This window comes from Primulina tabacum, chromosome 15 (assembly GCF_025594145.1).
Source record: "Primulina tabacum isolate GXHZ01 chromosome 15, ASM2559414v2, whole genome shotgun sequence".
Classification (NCBI taxonomy): Eukaryota; Viridiplantae; Streptophyta; class Magnoliopsida; order Lamiales; family Gesneriaceae; genus Primulina; species Primulina tabacum.
Genome location: NC_134564.1, coordinates 34,334,833 through 34,355,987, shown reverse-complemented (window position 1 = coordinate 34,355,987; position 21,155 = coordinate 34,334,833). Strand labels below are relative to the sequence as shown.

The following is a 21,155-nucleotide window of genomic DNA, read 5'->3' as shown; positions in this document are numbered from 1 at the left end:
GCTTTCCGATGGTATTTTCAACTATTTGTTTAATCATCATTCTATCCTCTCATAAAATGATTGGAAAACTGCCTCTCTTCCAAAGATTGGTGGGTCAACTTATCCAAAAATATTATATATATATATATATATAATATTGTTGGTTATATTATAAATTCGATCATATCATATTTCAAAAGTACCCGTAAAACTCAAAATAGATATTGGAACTTTTGGACTCAGATGATTTTTGACCTTGTTCGACTTTCATTTGAATAATAGAATGACACTATTGTTTACCACAAAAAAATATGACAAAAATTTGTGTGAGACGGTCGTATTTTGTGAGATGAGTCTCTTATTTGAGTCATCCATGAGAAAATATTATTTTTTGTGTTAAGATTATTACTTTTTATTGTGAATATCGGGAAGGTTGATCCGTCTTACAGATAAAGATTCGTGAGGCCGTCTGACAAGAGACCTACTCAAAAATATATTTATGAAATCTGCCAAAAAAAGTATATATTATGTGGTTATTACTACCATAATATATATATGGAATATATTATTATGAATAATTGGTAATCATTAGGGCATTGATTTGATCATAGACTGAAGATGGAATCCAAATAAAAACGAAATCTTGTAATGGGCCATCTTTTTCAAAGTGGGCCAGAAAAGGGCAATGGTTGGAGTTCATCTATAGTCCATATCAACTGAAGATAGAGAGGCCCACTTAAACCTATTCTCATTTGATTGATTTGAGATAAAAAAAAAGGGAAGTCTAGTGGTCATCCTACAAACTTGTTCATTGCACCTATTCGATTTCAAGATTATCATCACCAATTTCCTTTTCTCGATTTATATGACATCTTATTCGTCTTTTTATAGAGACATTCCATTATTCAGAAATCCATTATAGACCGATGTACAGTACTACCAGCAGCTTTCCAATTCCATGTTTATTTTGATATATGTCTCGTGCTGTATATCCATGAGACGGATCGACTCGATTCATATCTGTAATGAAAAATAATATTTTTGACATAAAAACTAATGTTTTTTCATAATTTTGGTCGGATATGAAATTCAATGAGACTGTGTCACGATAATTTTTGTATTTTGATATGTATGAGTTTTATTCATAATGTTGGCAAAAAAAAAAAAACAGCTCCAATTGGACTGCAAGATTTGAGTTCAAACTACAAAGTAATGGATTTAAGATGATTTCAAATCTATATGTTTATAAATCAAACAAACAGGTTTAGATTCGTTCATGTTTTATCTTAATACCTTAAGCTTATGTTTGGTGTGCGTGATAAGTAAATGATAAATTGTTAAATACATGTTTGTCTCATTTTTAATGCAAGAAACAGAGAACATAAAAGCATAAAATCCAAATAATTTCATGCAAGGAAAAAATTGAAATTTCAAAATTAATCAGCAAAAAATCAAAAGCTTACCACCGCAATCCCCAAACCAAAGAATATTTTGATTTCCTAAAACATGAGCCGCAACACGCCAACCAAAATTCTAAAAATTAGCGGCAGTTACATAAGCTCCAAAAACGTACAGGTAGATAAATCTGACCTCCTTATATAATGGAGCATATATGATTTACCTTCAACAACAATGGATTACGGCTGAGTATGAACCGTCATTCTTCCAGACCTCCTAATCGCGAGAGCAGATCTAAAATTGTAGATCTCTCTTGTAGATTCTTTTGTGAGTAAAATGATATTTTATGTTATATTTTGATAATTAGATTGTCAATCCGCTCAAAATAATGAGATATCTTTTCAACCAAGTAAGTTTTTTTTAATCATGGGCTTCTTGATTTAATCGAGCCCATAAAAAATGAGACAAACATGATCATTTACTTATCACTCACATCAAACATACCTTTAATCTTAAATTTATATGTTCTCTTTCACAATTTTTTTCCTCACATGATAACTTACATCATCTAGATACTTTAATATTTAGCTAAAAATAAAAATGAAAGAATTATAAAACTGTGAAAAATTTATTAGCTCTTTAAAAAAAATTTGACTAGATATTCTCTTGGCATGTGAAGAATTCACGAGAAATGGAATCCACGTATGAAATATGGGCAAGTAGATTTATCAACAAGGCCCTGTATTTACCTCTGCGGACAAAATTAAACTTTATATAATAAATTGCTTATACCAAATTTAAGACCAAAAGGTCATTCGGTCAAAATCTTATATTTTCCTCTCATACGCCTTTGTTGATTTCATTAAATAATGGGATGATTGTGATATAAATTTTACGATTATAACCTTAAATTTATAATTTAAATTCGATTAAAATTATATTTTTCTATCAAATATAAAATTTGTTTGATCAATATGCAAATTTTAATAGAAAATTATGGGGTGAAAATATACATAATAGCATACTCAATATTTTCCTGACTTAGAATATTTATATTAGGATATTATTTTATCTCAAACATTTAAAATAGAGTTCTTAAAAATATTACTGGTAAATAGATTTTGACTAATGATATCTTATGTTCATCTAGATTTGAGATATATAACTTTATAATTTGCTAATTAATTTCATTACACGAATGTCTTATAAGTTTAATAAGCGTTTGATTGTATTTTTAAAATCTTTGTCCTAATTAAATAAATATTTTCTAAAAAATATTTATCATTTCATGTATATTATTAAAGGGTGGTTATGATGGGAAAATGCTAAATTGGGGATCTAAAGGGATTTTTTGGGTATTGAAATTTTGGTGGATTTTTTACGAGTGGTGCTAAAAAATCAAGTCAATTGGAGATATTTAAATTATCTCGAATATTATTTGATTTTTATTCTAATATTTAATTTGAGTCAGATTTATTAAAGTCAATATATGTGTGTTAAATTTAATCCAAATTATTTTGTTAGATAACTTATTAATCATCAGCGAACTATATTGCATTTATTTATAAATATCTCATATTATAAATATAATTCAATGACCGTACTTTTTTTTTGTAAAATATATAATTTGATAATTAAATTCAAATGAAATAATGAAAAATTGCTATTTTAACGCTCGAAGAGTAAAAGTCAAACATTGTTTTTGTTAGAACTATTTAATCTGACAGTCCATTGTCCCAGAATCCTAACAGTTTTTTTTTTTTTTTTTGCAATTTATTACATTCAACTGAATACTTATCTTTCGCCAAAAAAATTTATGACAATGCTACGAAATATTTTCTCGGGTGCATGGAATCGTCAGTTTGTTTCTGGTCAACTATGTGAAATCTTATGTAAAGAAAGGGAAATGAATTCATAAAATTATATGGCTGAATCTTGGTGCTAAATCTTTGTGGATTTGCACCACATTACGATCTATCAGTGGAAATTACAAAACCCCATTAAAATACATTCTAGAAATAACTACCAAATCATACTATATATACGTTCAACCTCTATCTGTGCGTATATATATAGATATATAAATATATTTATATATATATATAGTGAGTAGTACGACGACAGCCATATATATATACACACACACACTCATTATTCATACATTCTAATAAAATCTACACCAAATCAGAAGAAATGAAAATGGAGTCAGTTTTCAAAATAGTTGCAAATCTTCTTTTTCTGATCTTGGTAGTAATGATCTCACTCGTTAATGGCGCTAGGCCACCGAAAAAACTCTTCGACGTCATGACATACCACAGGAATGCTGATGCGCCGATTGATATAACTCAGGTGAGTCTTGGTTTGTCATTTAAATTGATGATATTCAAGAAAGAACAGAATCTTGGTTAATTTTCATGTTCATTTGTGGCTGGCAGGCGACACTTAAAGCGTGGAGAGATGCATGTGCGCATGAAGGGGGTGGTCGCGTCCGGATCCCTCCAGGAAAGTATCTGGTCGATTCAGTGAGATTCATAGGGCCATGCAAGGGCCCGATGGAGTTTCTGATTGAAGGGACTTTAATAGCTCCGACGGAACCTGCCAAGTTTTTTACGGATACTTGGATCGGTTTCCGGTACGTTGAAGATTTAACGGTGGATGGCGGCGGTGTTTTGGATGGCAAAGGGGCGGCGGCATGGCCTTACAATGATTGTGGAAAGAATCATAGGTGCAGGGTTCTCCCGGTTGTAAGTTCATTAATTACTATTTCCTCTTCATTTTCTTTTACGTTTTTTGTATTCAATTCATTTATTTCCATATTATGTTGAGTAAAGAAAATATATTAATTGCTTTATTCCAAAAAAATTTGTTGGCTTTTTTCTTCTATCCGTCTCTTGCATTCTCTTGACATTTTTCCCAACACTTCTATTCGAAGTAAATTGATGGAATATATACTAACTTTCAATTACCTTTTGTATGGAAAAAAAATAAATCTTGATGGATAATTTTCAATTACCCAAGCATTTATAGTTTTCGTGTGATTGGAACGATTAATATTCCTTTGCCATAAATTTCTCCGTCTTTCCAAAGGATCTGTGGATGGTTCCGAGATTCTGAGCAATGTTCTTCGAACCATGTAGCCTTTAAATTCGTGGGATTTTAGGGGAATTTTTTTTTATCGCATCTCAAAGTTTATATCTATTTGTAAAGCTAACACCAAAATTTCGGTATTTGCAATAAATTAAAACACTTGCATACGGTTAGTAAGATTCTAGTTGTTAATATTTTGAAGTAAATAAAATTTTTAAAGTATTATATATACGTATGCTCTAAATCTTACGGTAAGGAATGACAAACATCATTTTTCTTGTTTTTCATTGAACTTTTCGCAGACGTTGAGGTTCGATTTCATAACGAATTCAAGGGTCGGTAATCTAGCAGCAGTCAACAGCAAAAATGCCCACATGTACCTATTTGCATGCCACAACATGAACATTAGCCACGTGACATTGACAGCACCTGGAAACAGCCCGAACACCGATGGAATTCACATAGGAAGCTCAACCAAAATTAAGATTGTTCACTCCAAAATTCACACAGGGGATGACTGTGTATCCATGGTAGCAGGCAGCCAGGACGTCGATATTTTTGACGTTGTTTGTGGGCCTGGCCATGGCATAAGCGTTGGAAGCCTTGGGAGGACCCATGAAACTGAATATGTTACCGGTATACACGTTAGGAACTGCACTTTCATCGGTGCCGAAAATGGCCTGAGGATCAAAACATGGGCACCCTCTTTGTATAGTTTGGCTTCTGATATAATATTTGAGGATATTGACATAATAAATACAGGCAATCCTATTATCATCGATCAACAATATTGCCCGTCTGGAAGTTGTAAACTACAGGTAAACTCTAAATTATTTCGATCACTGGTATTTTTTCGCCGCCTTAAGAGATGATGGGAGTGTTTATTTAATGCTTCCCTTTTGTCAAACCATCTTAGTTACACATTATGATTACTCTTTTTTGTTGTCTCTAGAATATGTTGAGCTCAGAGGTGCAGATTAAAGATGTTACATTCAAGAACATAAGGGGAATTTCGAACACAAAAGTTGCCGTGAATATACAATGCAGTCCGACTCTGCCTTGCAAAAATGTTCGGCTGGTAGACATAGACTTGTCCTACCGTGGCCCGGGAGGACAGGCGAGATCTTTGTGTTCGCATGTGACTGGCTCTTCTTCGGGGAAACAGAAACCCGGCGGTTGTATATAGGAGTTTGATCTAGCAGTTTCTACAACATAAGGGGGGTTTAAAACTTGTATTTTTGTTATAGCTTCCCTAGAACCTGAACTACTTTATTGCATCCTCTGGTGTATTAGTAATTTAAAGAGCAGAATCCTAATGTGACTTCGTAACGTTTGAAAAATGTAACATTCTATATATGAAGTAAACTTCTTAATACTTAATAGTGTGTTGTGACAATTCCTTCGAAAGAAAAATATATCGATCTTACAGACCCAAGTAACAAGAGCACAATGTTTAAATCTGAGAGAACTATTTTCGTCTCTGGAATTGAGACTCTGCCTCCAGCCAAAACATTGAGGGTCGAAGTCTTGAAGCTCCAATTTATTTGCTTCATCTTTATCATCAATTGATGGTTTTTCCGGTCCCAAGCAGAAAAACGCAGCTGCGTTTTCCGTCCACCTTCATTTCAAAAAATCCTATGATTTTGTAAAGGGCAACACCACAACCTCCGAATATCCGAAGCTTATGCCGTGCTTTGAGGATCTGATCCTGGGATATCAATTTTTATTTAGAGGTTCCCTGCTTGCATATGCCTTGATAAGTTCAAGACAATCGAATAAAAAAGAAATCTAACTAAAACTTGTTAATTCTTCCCTCAAATACCCTCAACAACATGACTTTTAGAAAAATAATGATATCATAATTAGCGCAACATTATGATTCAAAATTCTTATCATGATATTAACCACAATAGGACTATAAAGCTCATGCTTCTAAACCTCTATCATAACTGGCTCGTTTTGTAAAGACCACAAATCTGGCACTTGAAAATGCCACTTGCCACCAGCTACAAATTTATGCACTTCCCTATTCACTTCAATCAAACTTCATCCTGGTTGCTTCTGCATTTTTTTATTCTTCGTTGATATTCTTTCCTGTATTGCCTTCCTGAAATGACCCGAGGCTGCATAAACATTTAACATAAGTACATGAAAACTAGGCCATTAGGATTTGATGAAATCATATTCTCTGCTGCCCATTCAGCTATATCAAAGTTGCAGTAACTGTTACAAGATGATAGTAAGGACCCCCCCATATAACAACATCAGGGTTCATTGGCTTGCTTTTTATCAGCTCCACAGCTTCTTCAATGAGTCCAGCCCGTCCTACACATCAACCATACAACCGTAATGTCCAATGGATGGCTCAATTTTATACGTTTCTCTCATCAATAAGAAGTGTTCCCTGGCTAGATCATCTTGACCTGAATGACTGCATGACATTAGAACTCCAATAAAAGTGACAGCATCGGTGCTTAGACTCGAAGCTTTAAGTTTCAAGAAAACTCCATAGTTTCATTTTCAAACCCATTGATTGCTAAGCCCAACACCATGGAGTTCCAGCAAGATAATCCTTTTCTTGGTGCACTTGCAAACACTTTTCGTGCCATTTCAATGTTTCCGCAATTGCAATACATATATATCTATTATTGCTGTTACTAAAATAACATTCAGTTCAATATTGTTCTTCTTGATATAGTCATGGATCCATTTTCCTTGTTTAAAAGCTCCTAATCTCGCACAAGGATTCAACAAGCTTACTAGCGTAAGTTCGCTTGGTTTGATGTCTTTTTCCCCCTGCATTTGATCAAAAAGATTCAATGCCTCCATCCACTTTCCATTTTTTACATAACCACTTATCATAGTATTCCAGGAAACTTCATTTCTATACGACATTTTATCGAACAATCTACAAGATTCCTCAACTTCCCCGCACTTTGCAAGTCCCATAATGATCGATTCCAAGCAACAACATCGAATTTTTCATCCTCGTCACATAATTTTCTCGCATCCCCCAAAAGACCACAACTTGAATACATATGTTCAACCGAGTTTGTTATAAATGGATCAAATCCCATTCCTAGTGTAATGATTCTTCCATGAAGCTGAGAACCATCTTTAGCCAAATCGAGTTGAGAATAAGCCTTGAAAATGGAAGGATAAGTCAGAGTTCCCGGTTGAACCACAGAACTCACCAACATTTCAATGAAAAGCGAAATTGCAACATGAGGAAATGAACTCCGAGAAAATCCTCTAATTATAGTATTCCAAGTGAAAGGATTCAAATTTCCTATCTGCCTAAATATTAATAACGCATAATACATTATAGTCCATTATAAACTCATTTTAAATCTTTAGTTTTTAGGTATCATAGATAACATGAAATACCAAAATCAACAAATATACGTTACCTAAAATAAGATTTTTTTTCCGATTTAATTTGGTTTAAACAAATCGAGATTGTCTCAAATTCTACCAGGTAAATGGAAGTTACAATTTGCAACCAGAATGATAACTCTTACAACAACCATAAATCCAGTCTTAAACAGTGGATCAGTAGCCTCTCTTTTTTGGCTCCCCTTGCAGTTAGCCTAAATGGCTATGTTTATTTCATTTGAAAGTATAATTGGTAATTATTTATGGAGAAATAAATCGATATTTTATGATTGAATGAAAAATTAGTTGTCCTAATAATAAATTATTTGGTTTCACTGATCCAAACATTTATTGGAGAGGTGTGTGTGAACGAATATCAATTTTTGAAAATAAATCAAGCTCTACAAAATATTAAAAAAAAATATATGAACGAATTTTTTTGAAAATGATCGTTCCACAAGATTATTATAAAAATTGGAGTCGATTACGATTTACTAATGGGTCTAAAATTACACCTAATATTTCCCCTAAACTAAACTTCAGACGTGGTTCACTGGGTTTAGTTAGCTCAACTGCCCGTTGGATAGAGGAATAAGGTCAAATCCAAATAACTAGCTAGCTTTCCCCGTTGGCTAAAATTCGGTAAAAAGAATTAGTGGCGTGGACTTTGGGGAACTTCTATCCATATTTGAGTTTACAGAAATTAATAACTTGTGGCCATACCTGTAATCTGAATATATATGGCGCCCGTTGGTTTCTTGCTTTTTTTTTTGGGGTATGATTTTCTTGCTCATTATTTTGACATTATATAATATAAGCATTAACCATGAAACACACTCACTAGAAAGGGGAACTGCAGTAAAGAAAGTAAGTAATTAATATACTATTTAACATGAAAAAAAGTACTGATCATTCTTGACTAAGAAATATATGAAAATTGCATTAGGGTTTCTTTATTTTACCCTCGATGACCCCTTCATTCCCTGCTAGCATCAAATACTTGTCTTTTCTTGTAAGTGTAGTGCATTCAAACCCCAATACATCAGCTAACTCTTTCTGCATATAATTAGCCACTTCGCAGCAAGATTTCCCACCAGCACAAGTCAGCTCCTTAGGCAACTTTCCTAGAATTTGAACACTGTAACTTGGCCTAGGATTCATCAAGAAAAATATTGGGTCCAAACACTTGAATCCTCTCGCAGTTGTCCCATAAAACATGGTTACGCATGTGTTCATCGCCACAGGCACTATATCATCCGCCAATTGCGCAAACAAAGAGCTAAATCTCAGAAGGTACGGCTCCCTGCAAGTAGTTCCTTCTGGGCATACAATCAAGTCACCTTCACTTAACAATTTCTGCATAGTTTCACCATCTTGTTTTCTGTCTCTCGTTAGCCTAACTGTTTTTATCGGTGCCAAGATTTCAGACATTTTGCTAAGGCTGTAAGTTACGGCAGTTAAGGATTTTCCAAGCGATATACTAAGAAAAACAGGATCAAGAAGGGTTCTGTGCGTGCAAACATACAGCACTCCTTTGCCATTTGGAGATATATTTGGGGCCAATCCTTTCACCCTTAGGTTGATTCCACTGAAACAGCCTAAGAAAATGGCCAGTTTAAAAGGCAAACAGACTCCCACAAAAATTCTGAAGATTGAAAGTATTATTCCGACAGGAAGCCACATGAACAATGAGAGAGTTGCAGAGGGTGTGGGCAAGAAAGCTAGCCTTCCGTCATGAAAAACCAGTGGCTTTGGGTATTTTTTCCTTGTCATTTCTTCTGGCCTTGTATTGCATTTGGCGTCTTCTTTGCTAATCACGTATGCTTCCTGTCAAAAGTTTAGCAAATTATTCAGCTCCACAAAACCAAAATAAAATAGATTAATTGGGGGGGGGGGGTGTTTTTTTAATTAAAAAAGATCATCATATTTTCTAGGAATAATTTAAAAGAAATCTAAACAAGGTTACATTCATACCTTGCAGAGGGAGATTAACGTGTGGTCATCAAAGCTTGAAGTTCCCATTCCAATATCTGGACTTGTATCACCAAAGAATTCCTCAAGCGCCCGATGCTTCACCAGCAACCCAGCATCAGATACCAAACCAGTAAAATACTGTCCTATAGTATGCAACTCGGTCCCTATAACAGAATCAACAGTTAGATATTCCTTGAGAAATCCTTCAACCATGACTCTTGGCACAGTCGTGAACACCACTTTAGCCCCTGTTGAAGCCAAAACCTCGTAGGCATGAAGATTGAGATTTTCAAGATAAAACTTAGGCAAAACAGCTCTTGACACACTTTCCATGTCTTTAGACTTGAGCCCACAAAAGGTGATGAATATCATTACCCTCATCTTGAGCTCGCAGTTTAAAATATACAGAAAAGGGCATGACAAGAGAAGCAAAAGAGCTCTGAAAATGCTGCCACCTTCAAATGCAACAAGCATAAAGTAAGGAAAGAAAGATCGATTCCTTAGAAGTCCTCCATGAATATCACAAACGAGGGTTTGTGATTTTCTGCCATGCAAATTGCATTTAACTACACTTGGATACAAAGGAAATTGGTGTGATATTTTTGTTATGAATGGGTTTTTCAGAAAGAAACCATGGTGCTTGACTTTCATTACTGCTTTGTAGCAGGAGTTTGCCAAAAACTGGTGCAAGAACCGGTCTACCAATCTGAGGAGCACCATCGGGAACTCCATGGTTTTTAGCGGAGATGTCTTCATTTGAATGTGTCTGGAAGAATTTGCAGAAGAAAAATTATGGATTCTGAAAGAAGGAGAAAATAGTATGGCGGTGAGGAAATAATCCCATATCAGAAGTATTTATAGTGGTACGTATTTGTTAGTGTGTTGCATTTGCTATCATGACTGAAATACCAATTATTATTACCTTATTTTAACTTATTATTGCGTTTCCTGAGAAATTTCACCAAGTGTGTTACATGCATATTTTTTCGAAGAATTCCTTCAAATTTTATGTTATGTTGTAATGTGTGTGTGGACAAAAACATTATAAATATATATACTTGAAAATCTATTTGTTTTTTAATTTAGTATGATGGTAATAAATGGTAGGTTATGTGTTGTTCACTGCCAGGTAAAAAGATATGATAGGCAAGTAACTTTAATTTTCATGTATATATATAAAAATATTTACAATGAAATGGATATTAAAAATATGTGTAAAATGTTATCTGGATAAATATAATAATTATTATATATATAGGTGTTCTGAGTTTACAATGCGCGTTGGATTGTGGGCTTGGGACCTCCTGTTTCTATCACCATTCTTGAGATAAAGTTCAGAGAGCAATCAATGTTTGTTTCAACTGAAACACAGAAATTTATTTCTGATCAATTTTGACCTTTTTACTTGTATTTTTTAAGGAAAATTATTTAACAAGACAGAAGAAATCACTGCTGAAATTAATTATTTAGTTAAGAATCCCAGCAACTGTGCATCGTTGACCTTTTTTATTTGAGTTTAAATTCTATTTTTTATTAAAAAAAAGGACTTGATATTCTTTATAAAAACGTGAAGTTAATATATCTCCGAAATATATTAATTTTTATTTTATACTAATGAATTGAATTCGATATTTTCAAAACATAGGACAACTTCCAATGTTGACTTCCATAACTATGATAGTTAAAATTTAAATTTGCACGTTATTGACAATTATTAGTTTAATTAAGAGCAGAGAAGGTTTCTCAATTCTCCTACAACTGGATTATTTCAAGGAAGAGACAATTAGGGAGTTGTTAATTAGAATTCCAAAGACAAAATTTTGATTTCGCCAAGAATTTTTAACACTTAATTACTTTGCTATTTACCAATGCATGTATTGATTTGAGCCAATTAATTCAAAATGCATGCCAACATATAATATCATCAAATTTAAAGGAATGTCCGTTGAGTAATTCTAACGTTTTGAAATTTTATTTGAATGCAAGCTCATGCAATTCTCGTTGACAGGTCTGGTGAGGGTTTAATCATTTGATGTGGATCATCTAATATTTCATTCTTGCATGAATTTTGCATGCGACTATGTAAGTTTGAATAGTCCAACCACACCTAATATGTGTCCTTTTGGTAGTAAAATTATTTTAATTATTCTATATATAATTGTTATAATCTATATTTTGTTGTTTTATTTCTTTATGAAAATAAATGTAATAATAAAAAAACTAAACTGTCATTTTAGTTTTATATCTTATTTTTGTATATTTCAATTTTTTTTATAATTTTAGTTTTTTTATCGATACGACTGATGTGACGTTACATACATCAACGTCATTTCATAGCTACGTAGACATAGTTTTAGTACTACATCAGTGTCACATTGAAAAAATGAGTAAAATTTAAAAAAAAAAAAAGAAAAATAAAACAAAACTATCAAACTAATAATGAAATTTGACGGGGTAGACAAAAATTTTCCCCGATTTCTATTGTTATATTAAAGTTGAAGTCATTAATAAACAAAATTGGTAGGTTTGTGTGTTTTTTTGTTAATACTCGGGTCACCCCTATTCATTTTGGTAACTATAGTTTGACCCCTTTGTCAATCTTCTTTAGCTTTATATTCTCGTTGGTTCAAGACTTTCTTAATTTTTTATATATTTTTTTGAACTAACCTCAATATTATAAACCAAAAGGTCATTATTTTTTGAAAGATGGGATTCAAACCAAAAATTCGAATTCTCAGATTTCCGTATGACTGCCAAGAAAATTAAGATCCATCAAGGAAAAAGAAGGGCCCGCCAATCATTACACATTCACACTGAACAATACAACTTCGTGACGAAACAAAAGATGATTTATTTATACAAGAACGACCAGAGTAAATCATATGTTCTGAAGCGACAAACGTCGTAAATTGATTTCGTAAACTATTGTTTCAGTTAGTACATGAACACAGAAAAAAAATGACAAGTCTCCTACCATACATTGCCCAGAAAATCCATACAGATCCCCGACAATCAAATCGGCTGCTCTATAAACTACTGTACACTTACTAGAACCGAGGGCGATAAAATAGAATAAACCCAAAAAACTGGACAAGCATACGCCTCGCCTAGTACCTCTCCCTTTGTTAATTATCACTTGCTGCTACGACACGTCGACGTTACACTGCAACTGCCTCGCCAATATTCCAACCAAGGGGGTTAAGAAAAATCCATGTCCATCACAAAAGGTCGACATTTTTATGTATGCAAGAATTTCTCTACAAAAAAAATCATAATATTCCACCAATGATCATTGAAAATCTGCAACTTCACCAACAGATTTAAGGTGCTACAGCTTCTCATCTGAATCGTCCTTTGGGCTGTCGAGGGAATCTCCAGCATAAGATCCATCTGGCTGACGTATAAAAACATTCAAGTTGCCAGATGGATAAGAATCCTAAGCACCATAAAAAAAAATTACACAAATATCTTACAAGTTTGTACCGCTAAACCGGTCGCACAAGAATTATAGTGAGTTGGGGAGACGAAAAAGGAAAGTGTTTTGGCTTGTAGCTAAAAGTGGGAAATTCTTATGTGCCAAAAATCCAACATTAATGTACCAGGTAACTAGTCCCTTGGCCCTCGGACTGGAAAATAATTGGTCGACAGCGTTTGTCTTCATTCATTAAACTCGAATTCTGGAAGTGCGAGACAAGACCTGCCTTTCCTTGGATTCTTGCATACGCCAAGGAAGCAATCTTTTCACTATTGAACTTTTCCCATTTCTTCCCATTAAACACCTGCAAAGACGTGCATGACCAATTGATTTGTCAATTGAAAGATCAAGATTTTATAGAGAAATATTCCTCGAAAGTATATCGCTAAAATACCCAATACAAAAATGATTGGAGCACAAACCTCATAGAAAGTCACAATGTGTGAAGGAGACACCATATTTATGAAGGCATACCCCACATTGCACTTATTCTGGGCCAAAAACAAATGAAACATTTTTTGTACCAATAGTGAAACAAAACTATACACATACAATACAACCAAATGTGAAGTTACCTTAAAATCGATCGGTAAATAGAGAAAATCATATGTACCCTTGTGGGTTTCATCGATGGCCCCAAGTAGCATCTTTGAAGTGTATCTTCAGAGATGGAAAGAAGGAAGATAAATAATAAATCAGCAATTGAAAATATGAATCCCACACAAAGAAAATGGTCTGAGTTTTACTTGTTTGGGATGTTTTTAATCATCAAAGTGGTCCTGGTATCTTCACCATTCATAATCTTTTCCAAATCAAGTTGATACTGCCTTTTATTATCCATCTGGCTACTACTCTCAGCCCTTCTATTCCGAGCCCGGTCAAACAGTCCGTCACCAAAAGAGCCATTCTCAAAATACAAAGGACCATTTCTCGACAGTGGAATCATTCGGGAGCTAGGAGAACCACTTTCCGTAAAGTTTCCTGCAAAAGAAATTCCTCTATTCATAGCCACCGGAGAACCAAGATGCACTCCATGAATACCATAGTTGTGACCATAATTTTTTACTCCAAAAGCTGATTGGTTTATATAGGATGGTTCCGGCGATTCTGGGAAAAATCCAATATGCCTGTCTAGTTGAATACCAGATGGAGCAGATCCCACGTGATGACCTGAACCAACAAACGAGCCATGTGGACTTGTATATGGAAAACCAATTCCTTGTTTGCTCGATGGGAATGGACGTCCTTTCAATGATGACATTGACCAGGGTGAAGAGTTTATATTCTCTGACGTGATAGTAGGACTTCCCCAGAGAAACTGAGGACCGGAAAGAGTTCCATCACTTGAAAGCTTGGAATCACCAAATGATGAGACAGGATCACAACTCGAACTTAACTTGGGATCATACACAGAGAAAGGATGATGATATGCAGCTCCTTGTGCTGTATTAGATTTGGTAATTACTTGGTTAACCCTTCTGGGATCTTTACCTATAGGGGCAATCTTCGCAGAATTCGAGTCGGGGGAGGGAAGAATAGAGGCCAACCCAGATAAGTGATTACTTCCCCCAGGGCTGAGACTTCCCAAACTAGACATAGTCGGACTATATGCATGGAATGAATTGTGCTCAACTGGGCTGCCAAAATTTTGCCAGCTACCTACAAAGAACATGCCATCAGTTAAAGTTCCAAATAATACAGGAATGGCTACAGAAACAGAACACAACAGATGGTTTTAGATATATAAATCCCATCGACATGCCTGGAGGAGAGTTGGCTATGGGCGAACCAACATGATGCAGGAAACCTAGGGCTTCATCTTGATCCGGCTCTTGACTCAGCTGTTGAATTAAGCTTCATAAAGAAAGAACAAACATTGGTGTTATAACTATACTTGCAATTTGTTTCCTACACTAATGAAGTTCGATGGTAGAGCTGACCACAGTTCAAATGAAACTGTGGACCAAAACAAAAACTAGAACCTAAATCTGAACCTTTTTTCAGTTTTGGTTTGAAATCACAAAACAAATAAAAAAACTAAGGATCTATTCCACGTTTCCAGGAATTAAAAAACCGGAACTGAGGCTAAAATTGTAGCCAAAATATTAACTTGGGTACTTTAAATTACTTGACTTACAAAAATTGAGTTCCATACCTGTTTTGATTTTTACCTTTAGCCATAATCCTAATTCCACGTCAAGTTCTATGGTCATGAGAACAGGCAACTAAACTCAAAAGAATCTATTTGACTTATAGAAATCAAATTCAAGACGGGCTTTTATTTTTAAACTTCAAAAAATATTTATAACATTTTGTAATATAGTTAATCTAATTAACTTGATAGTGTGGTAACCTCAAAATCCGCACCACTATTTTTTTCTTAGCCAACAAAAGTTAAAGGCATAAATTTATTTAAAATGGAACTAAATCGCCTCCAAATGATTAGGGAACTATTGTAGCTTCCATCGTAATTGGCACCGGTGATTCCAGAACCATCGTTAGGCCTGTTCAATGGAGCTGATAAAGATGTAATCCTAGTGAAAAAACTGAAACTCCACAGAATGACTAATAATACCATAGAATTAAAGAAACTTAGGATTTCAAAGGTTGATGTTTCAATGGAAAATAAATGAGTTCGCCGATTATCAGAAACCCAACTTTCTATACTGAACCACATTATTTATATATGTAACATACTTGATGTTTCGCTGGAAAGAGGAATGAGTTCGTAAAGTATAGAAACCCTCCTTTCTAAATTGCACCACGTTATTTGTAAATATGCACATACTACAGTGCGTAAGTTAGGAACAGAAACTAAAAAAGACCATGCATGCAAGAAGTTAAATTTCCTAATTACTATGTAGCAATTCAGGGTTCATTAAGATTCCGCCGTTGTTACTTTAACATATCGTGGTGTCAACAGCATAGACAAATTCAAGAGTTTAAAATTCACTAGAAAATAAATAAAATCTCACAGCCAAATGGCATAGAACAGAGTTGCACAGTAAAAGGAGACAATCAGCATTTAAGGATTAAGAATGAAATGTACCTTCGACGAGCTCCACCAGGTCGGCTAGGTTCAAGTTTTATGCGCTTCCCAGCAATGTCAATTCTATTTAAACCCTTAAGAGCTGCATCTGCATCTCTAACATCATAAAACTCGATAAACTTGTGGTGTCGTTTGTGTGGTGTTTCCCTTATCTGAAGTCAATGCATCACAATAAAAATAGCAATTCAGCTATCAGTGCAAATAAACTCCTGGTGAAGAACAGATGACATCTTGGCATATCAATGAAACACTACCTCCTTAATTTCCCCATAAGCTCCAAATATTTGAAGAAGATCATCATTGGACACAGATGCATCCAAATTGAACACAACCAGAGTTCCCTGGTTCACATCCTTTTCTGATGGGTTATCCTGCGTGGATCAAGAAACAGCAGAATAGAAAAATTATTCAATTTGAAGACAATTATTTATGAAATGAATTATATCTTGCTTTGTACCTTTGGAATTGAAAAATGAATATCGAGTTTTCTTCGTCTCAAGGGCTTGTTCTGTAATGAACGCATTGCAGTTCGAGCAGCTCTGATGTCATAGTAAGATATCATCACAAATCCCCTGTGCTTGCATGCAGTATAGAGAGTTCTGATATCTCCAAAATGCTATTGGAAGGGAGAGGAGAATAAAGGGAGGTAAAGTGAAATTTTAGTATTTTTACTCTAGTCCTGAAATTAAGTTATTTTCTAAATAATATTTAAACTTACTAATCAAATGTTCAATCCTTTGAGAGGCAAAACAAAGAATTTTCTCACAAGTTAAGAAATCTATCAAATGAATCGTTTTTCTTGTTGCAAATTAGAACCATTTAAGTTAACAGGTAATTTTTTCAAGCCAAGATCCAGTTACTCGAGTTTATGAGTCAGGCTCCGGCTCACATTAAGTGCACGATCGGGCTTGAGCAGAAATTTATTAGTCAATTTGGCTTGTTTGCGGCTCTAGTCAGTGTGAACAATCATTGCACCATACTAATTCAAATGATTCATAGATTTTTATTTTTCTCTTTTAGTAAGCAAAACAATCAAAAGGTGAGAAATGACTACACAATGAATGGTGAACAGCAGAAACTTGATTAAAATTTATTTAACAATACCTCAAACAGAGACTTAAGTTCAGAGTCCTCGACATTACTGTTGATATTTCGAACAAATAAAGTTCTCGAAGGGTGCTCTCCAAATGGATGCTCACCGCTTACAGTTCCTACGCCATTCGCCAACCCGTAATGAGCAGCACTAATTCCACTGCTAACATCAGATGTAGATAACCTTGATATACCATTGAGTAAACTTTCATGGCTTTCAGATTCTATTTCCAGACCCCCTCCACTTTCGAAGAAATCATCGTCCAAATCCTCGAGTTGAGTCGGCAACCCACTAAGATCAAAATCATCCATGAGACCGGCAAAAAGTTCATCTTCATCACCTGGAAGAACGCTTCCTATTGCATTTGGTTCGACATCTTCAAGTGGATCCCTATCTTCATCTCCCATACGAACTTTACTAAGGCTAGGAAAGCCATCATCATTTGGTAGGTCACTTTGTTCGGATTCACTAAATTTGACTAATAAATGAACATTCTAAGAGATTGTCTAAAGCAAAAGAAAAATGCAACATTATAATCAATCGTTAATTGTGAATGCTCACATGTCTCATGTCGTATGACAGGTAATGAGGTAGAAAACAAGCTAGCATCACTAGATGCATGATATACATCAGTCCCACTAGAAAGACTCCATGGATTTTTGTCTTTCGAAGAAGTTGGTGATAGTGGAAGTTTAGGACCTACATACACCAACATGCAATAATCAAGAGTTCAGGTACATGAAAATGAATTCCTTGATATATATTACATTAACATCTGCTGCGTAACAAATGACTGATGACACTTTGATGAGGACAAAAGAACTCCGTAAACTAACCAGGAACAGAATTTTTCGACTGTTTCTCCATTGAAATCACTTCCTGCAGAAACATCATAAAGGAACCAAATCATCACAATCGCTCTGAGCTGGCAATTCCGTAACAAACTGAATGTTCAGTATTTCAGGATTAGGATTCTAAAATTTTGTTCAGTATTTCAGGATTAGGATTCTAAAAAATGCCTCATTGACACAAGTATAAAACAAAATGTTGACTGGGGGAAGTGCTACCTACATACAGTGGTAACACAAGCAACAGCCGTGATCAATTATGGCTATCCAAAAGTGCACAGCAACAAATGATAAAAATATATATATAATAGCCTAGACCAAGTTTAGGAAAAGCAAAAAGATAGCTTCACTAATTTTACCGTTTGGAAGATAGCAATTGTAGAAACAAACTCAAAAGCACACAAACACATTGCAAATCGAAAGCAAGATTACGTCCTCCAATACCAAAGCAGGTACCCTAATAGCGAAATTTGTATCAAAATGACAAATGAAGAAAGGGTTGGACCATAAAACTACTCAATTAGTGAAATAAAAAACTCACAGGGAGAAACAAAAGAACAATACAACTACAAAAGGAGGCATTTTTAAAGAGTTTTTATGTTCAAAACTTAAAAAAAAAAAAAAAAAAAAACAAGCTCCGCTGCAGAATCGAAGGGAGAGCCGTAATTCACGTGAAAATTCCACCCGGAATTGGTGAAAGACAAAGTATACTTATAGATCGACCCGTTTAAAGAATAATACAAACCGGTTTTGGTCAAACCACGCCCAGGCTTCAAAAAGGATAAATCAACAAGAACATATTTTTCCAAATCATAGAAACTACCACTATCCATGGACTTCAATTGGAATTAAGCATGTCCAAAAATATACAAATACCCAAGAAGATGTCACAATTTAGGTACTGCACATCGTATAAAAATCGCAAGTTTAGCTACAAAAGAACCGAATTTGATGTTTTCAACAGAAACCGTTACCTTTGAAAAACAAATTAAGCATGACACTACTAAAGGAACATAGAATAAAAACAAGACCCAGCTCAATTAAACAGTTAAAATGGAGCATGGAAATCCCAAAACCGCAGAGATATAGAAAGAAAGAAGGGGGGAAGAATGAAGAAGACTGATAACTGCCAAAAAAGAAGATGCAAGTAAGAGAAAAAAGAGACGCGGAATGGGGAAAAAAAGATTTTTTTATTATTTATCGAAAAGAAAAAATCAAAGTCTTGATTAAAAGGAGGCCACTGAAGAGTAAACCACAAATTTTCAAGCCACACAAATCGAACAAAACAAATCAAATCAAAAACAGTTTTGTAGAAGCAAACGAGTTACTCTCTTCCACTCCCACTCCTCCCCTGCGTAAATAAAACCAGTAAAATGCCTGGGAGAGAACTAAAAAAAAATCAAAAGGGCCGATTTTTTAGGGAAGAGAGAAGAAGCCCACGAAGCAAAATGGTCCAAAGGGAACAAAACGGTGGAGAATGATTGAAGGGAAAGGAGATGTATGATTGATTTCATATTTTCACCCCGACTGAATTGATGATTATTCTTTAGATTAAAATTGCTTTCAAAATCAATCTTTTATTAACTGCAGACATGAAATATCCTCGCTTTTACATCGGCGCTTCTCTTTAATTTCGTTTGTGCTCTGTTTGGCACTCTGTCTAAGAAAAACAGAGCTCTCCCAAACATATGCCTGATTAAAATTTTAATATATGATTATCTCTTCTGTTTTTAAACATTATTTTTCGATTCTGAGAACTTCTCAATTTTTTAAACAATATATATAGTATGGTTATCATAAACCGATGATAACCCATTTTATTGTCAATGAAAATGTTATTTAAAAAAGTATTTGATTTTGAATTAGGTCTTTCCATGTGTTTTTCACTCATCTAAATTCCTTGTTATTAATGCATCCAAACAAGCCTCTGGTGTTTTGATTATTTTTTTTAATTACTATGTTTGCTGCAATTAAATTTGTTTTTGAGGTCCGTTGACCGTACAAAATTTTATGTTCAGGTGGCTTATTTAATACATTTTATATTTATATATTTGGTTGTAAAAATTGGACTCCATTTTCCGTAAATTACCGGGGGAATGCCACCGATCGGATCGTGTCGCCGTTGGCCGGTTCGTATCGATACCGATAAAACTTCACGGTAATTGCAGTACAAAATTTTGTACAACCTACTCCGAGAATAAAATAGGTATACGTAAAACTCATTTCGGGAGTTGGTGTGTCTCAATCATTAGCTTAAATAAATTATTGATACAAAGTAAACAATCATTATTACACCATAAATCCTTGACTTAATCATTTATGTCATAGAAATTATTTCAGATGTAAATTAGACGAAATATTTCAGATGTAAATTAGACGATGGTTAACAATACATCCATATCCCAATAGTTGTCGGCACATTTATGGTGCTATTATATATTTGCGATTTAATACTTTGTCATCCCATCTCTTGGTCTTAGTTCGATAAAATTGTCTGTTATATGGTGAGGTTTCAACCTCAATTATCTAATCTTGCATTTCAGGGCACTCTGATTCCTGAGCTAGCAACCAAGTATTCTGCAAGAAACTTGTTGAATTTAGGTCGACGGATATTGTTGATGGCATAGTGCAGCACGTTCTGATACTTTTTTATATATAAAAGATCTCGTGATTGTCTGAGAATTTAAAAAATTTATGAGATTTGACATCTCACAATGTGTAAATGTATCATAAGTTCATATGAATAAATACAACACTTTCAAATATAAGTTGTATCATATTGCAAAAACATGCAACTTTTCTACATTTATATAAAATAAAAAGTTTTTATCTGTCTTTAAAAGTTTCTACGTCTATATTCGCAAAAATACCCGGGAG

At 34.3% G+C, this 21,155-nt stretch overlaps 3 protein-coding genes, 1 long non-coding RNA gene and 1 pseudogene across 8 annotated transcripts; 2 read left to right on the top strand and 3 right to left on the bottom strand.

Moving 5' to 3' along the window:
- Window positions 1–3,562: 3,562 nt before the first annotated feature.
- On the top strand, window positions 3,563–5,766 carry LOC142527820 (exopolygalacturonase-like). Its single transcript, XM_075632779.1, has 4 exons — window positions 3,563–3,726; window positions 3,813–4,121; window positions 4,767–5,282; window positions 5,417–5,766. Exons 1-4 carry the CDS (start codon window positions 3,571–3,573, stop codon window positions 5,648–5,650), a joined length of 1,215 nt encoding a protein of 404 aa, XP_075488894.1. The 5' UTR covers window positions 3,563–3,570; the 3' UTR covers window positions 5,651–5,766.
- Window positions 5,767–5,845: 79 nt separating this feature from the next.
- Window positions 5,846–7,787, bottom strand: LOC142527077 (pentatricopeptide repeat-containing protein At2g42920, chloroplastic-like; annotated as a pseudogene).
- Window positions 7,788–8,718: 931 nt separating this feature from the next.
- Window positions 8,719–10,669, bottom strand: LOC142527199 (glycerol-3-phosphate acyltransferase 1-like). Of its 2 annotated transcripts, XM_075631936.1 has the most exons (3): window positions 9,814–10,669; window positions 9,024–9,666; window positions 8,833–8,963 (listed from the first exon to the last, which is right to left on the bottom strand). In XM_075631936.1, coding segments are annotated over exons 1-3 (1,401 nt in total). In that variant the 5' UTR covers window positions 10,570–10,669; the 3' UTR covers window positions 8,833–8,961. The 2 variants fall into 2 exon arrangements, with proteins under 2 accessions (XP_075488050.1, XP_075488051.1); XM_075631935.1 differs by having other exon boundaries at window positions 8,719–9,666.
- Window positions 10,670–12,644: 1,975 nt separating this feature from the next.
- On the bottom strand, window positions 12,645–19,841 carry LOC142527723 (protein MEI2-like 2). Of its 4 annotated transcripts, none has more exons than XM_075632626.1 (13): window positions 19,310–19,841; window positions 18,267–18,305; window positions 17,992–18,129; window positions 17,442–17,908; window positions 16,795–16,953; window positions 16,592–16,708; window positions 16,338–16,489; window positions 15,047–15,142; window positions 14,035–14,943; window positions 13,864–13,948; window positions 13,711–13,779; window positions 13,413–13,592; window positions 12,645–13,249 (listed from the first exon to the last, which is right to left on the bottom strand). In XM_075632626.1, the coding sequence occupies exons 1-13, from the start codon at window positions 19,338–19,340 to the stop codon at window positions 13,142–13,144; spliced, it is 2,550 nt and encodes an 849-aa protein (XP_075488741.1). In that variant the 5' UTR covers window positions 19,341–19,841; the 3' UTR covers window positions 12,645–13,141. The 4 variants fall into 4 exon arrangements, with proteins under 4 accessions (XP_075488741.1, XP_075488742.1, XP_075488743.1 ...); XM_075632627.1 differs by having other exon boundaries at window positions 18,267–18,309; window positions 18,498–19,840; XM_075632628.1 differs by having other exon boundaries at window positions 18,267–18,309; window positions 19,253–19,840.
- Window positions 18,265–18,573, top strand: LOC142527724 (uncharacterized). The gene is made up of 2 exons (XR_012815517.1): window positions 18,265–18,385; window positions 18,421–18,573. It is a non-coding gene; the product is annotated as an uncharacterized LOC142527724 (long non-coding RNA).
- Window positions 19,842–21,155: the final 1,314 nt, after the last annotated feature.

Bases quoted from the DNA above. Each gene is read 5' to 3' on its own strand.
- LOC142527723 (XM_075632626.1), bottom strand. From the start codon at position 19,340: ATGCTCCATTTTAACTGTTTAATTGAGCTGG. The intron at 14,944-15,046 runs GTCGATGGGATT...CTTTGTAGGTAG, and splicing joins GCCAACTCTCCTCCAGGCAT to CTGGCAAAATTTTGGCAGCC. The intron at 13,949-14,034 runs GTAAAACTCAGA...CCATCTCTGAAG, and splicing joins ATTAAAAACATCCCAAACAA to ATACACTTCAAAGATGCTAC.
- LOC142527199 (XM_075631935.1), bottom strand. From the start codon at position 10,569: ATGAAGACATCTCCGCTAAAAACCATGGAGTTCCCGATGGTGCTCCTC. The intron at 9,667-9,813 runs GTATGAATGTAA...AACTTTTGACAG, and splicing joins CGTTAATCTCCCTCTGCAAG to GAAGCATACGTGATTAGCAA.
- LOC142527820 (XM_075632779.1), top strand. From the start codon at position 3,571: ATGAAAATGGAGTCAGTTTTCAAAATAGTTGCAAATCTTCTTTTTCTG. The intron at 3,727-3,812 runs GTGAGTCTTGGT...TGTGGCTGGCAG, and splicing joins CGCCGATTGATATAACTCAG to GCGACACTTAAAGCGTGGAG. The intron at 4,122-4,766 runs GTAAGTTCATTA...AACTTTTCGCAG, and splicing joins GGTGCAGGGTTCTCCCGGTT to ACGTTGAGGTTCGATTTCAT.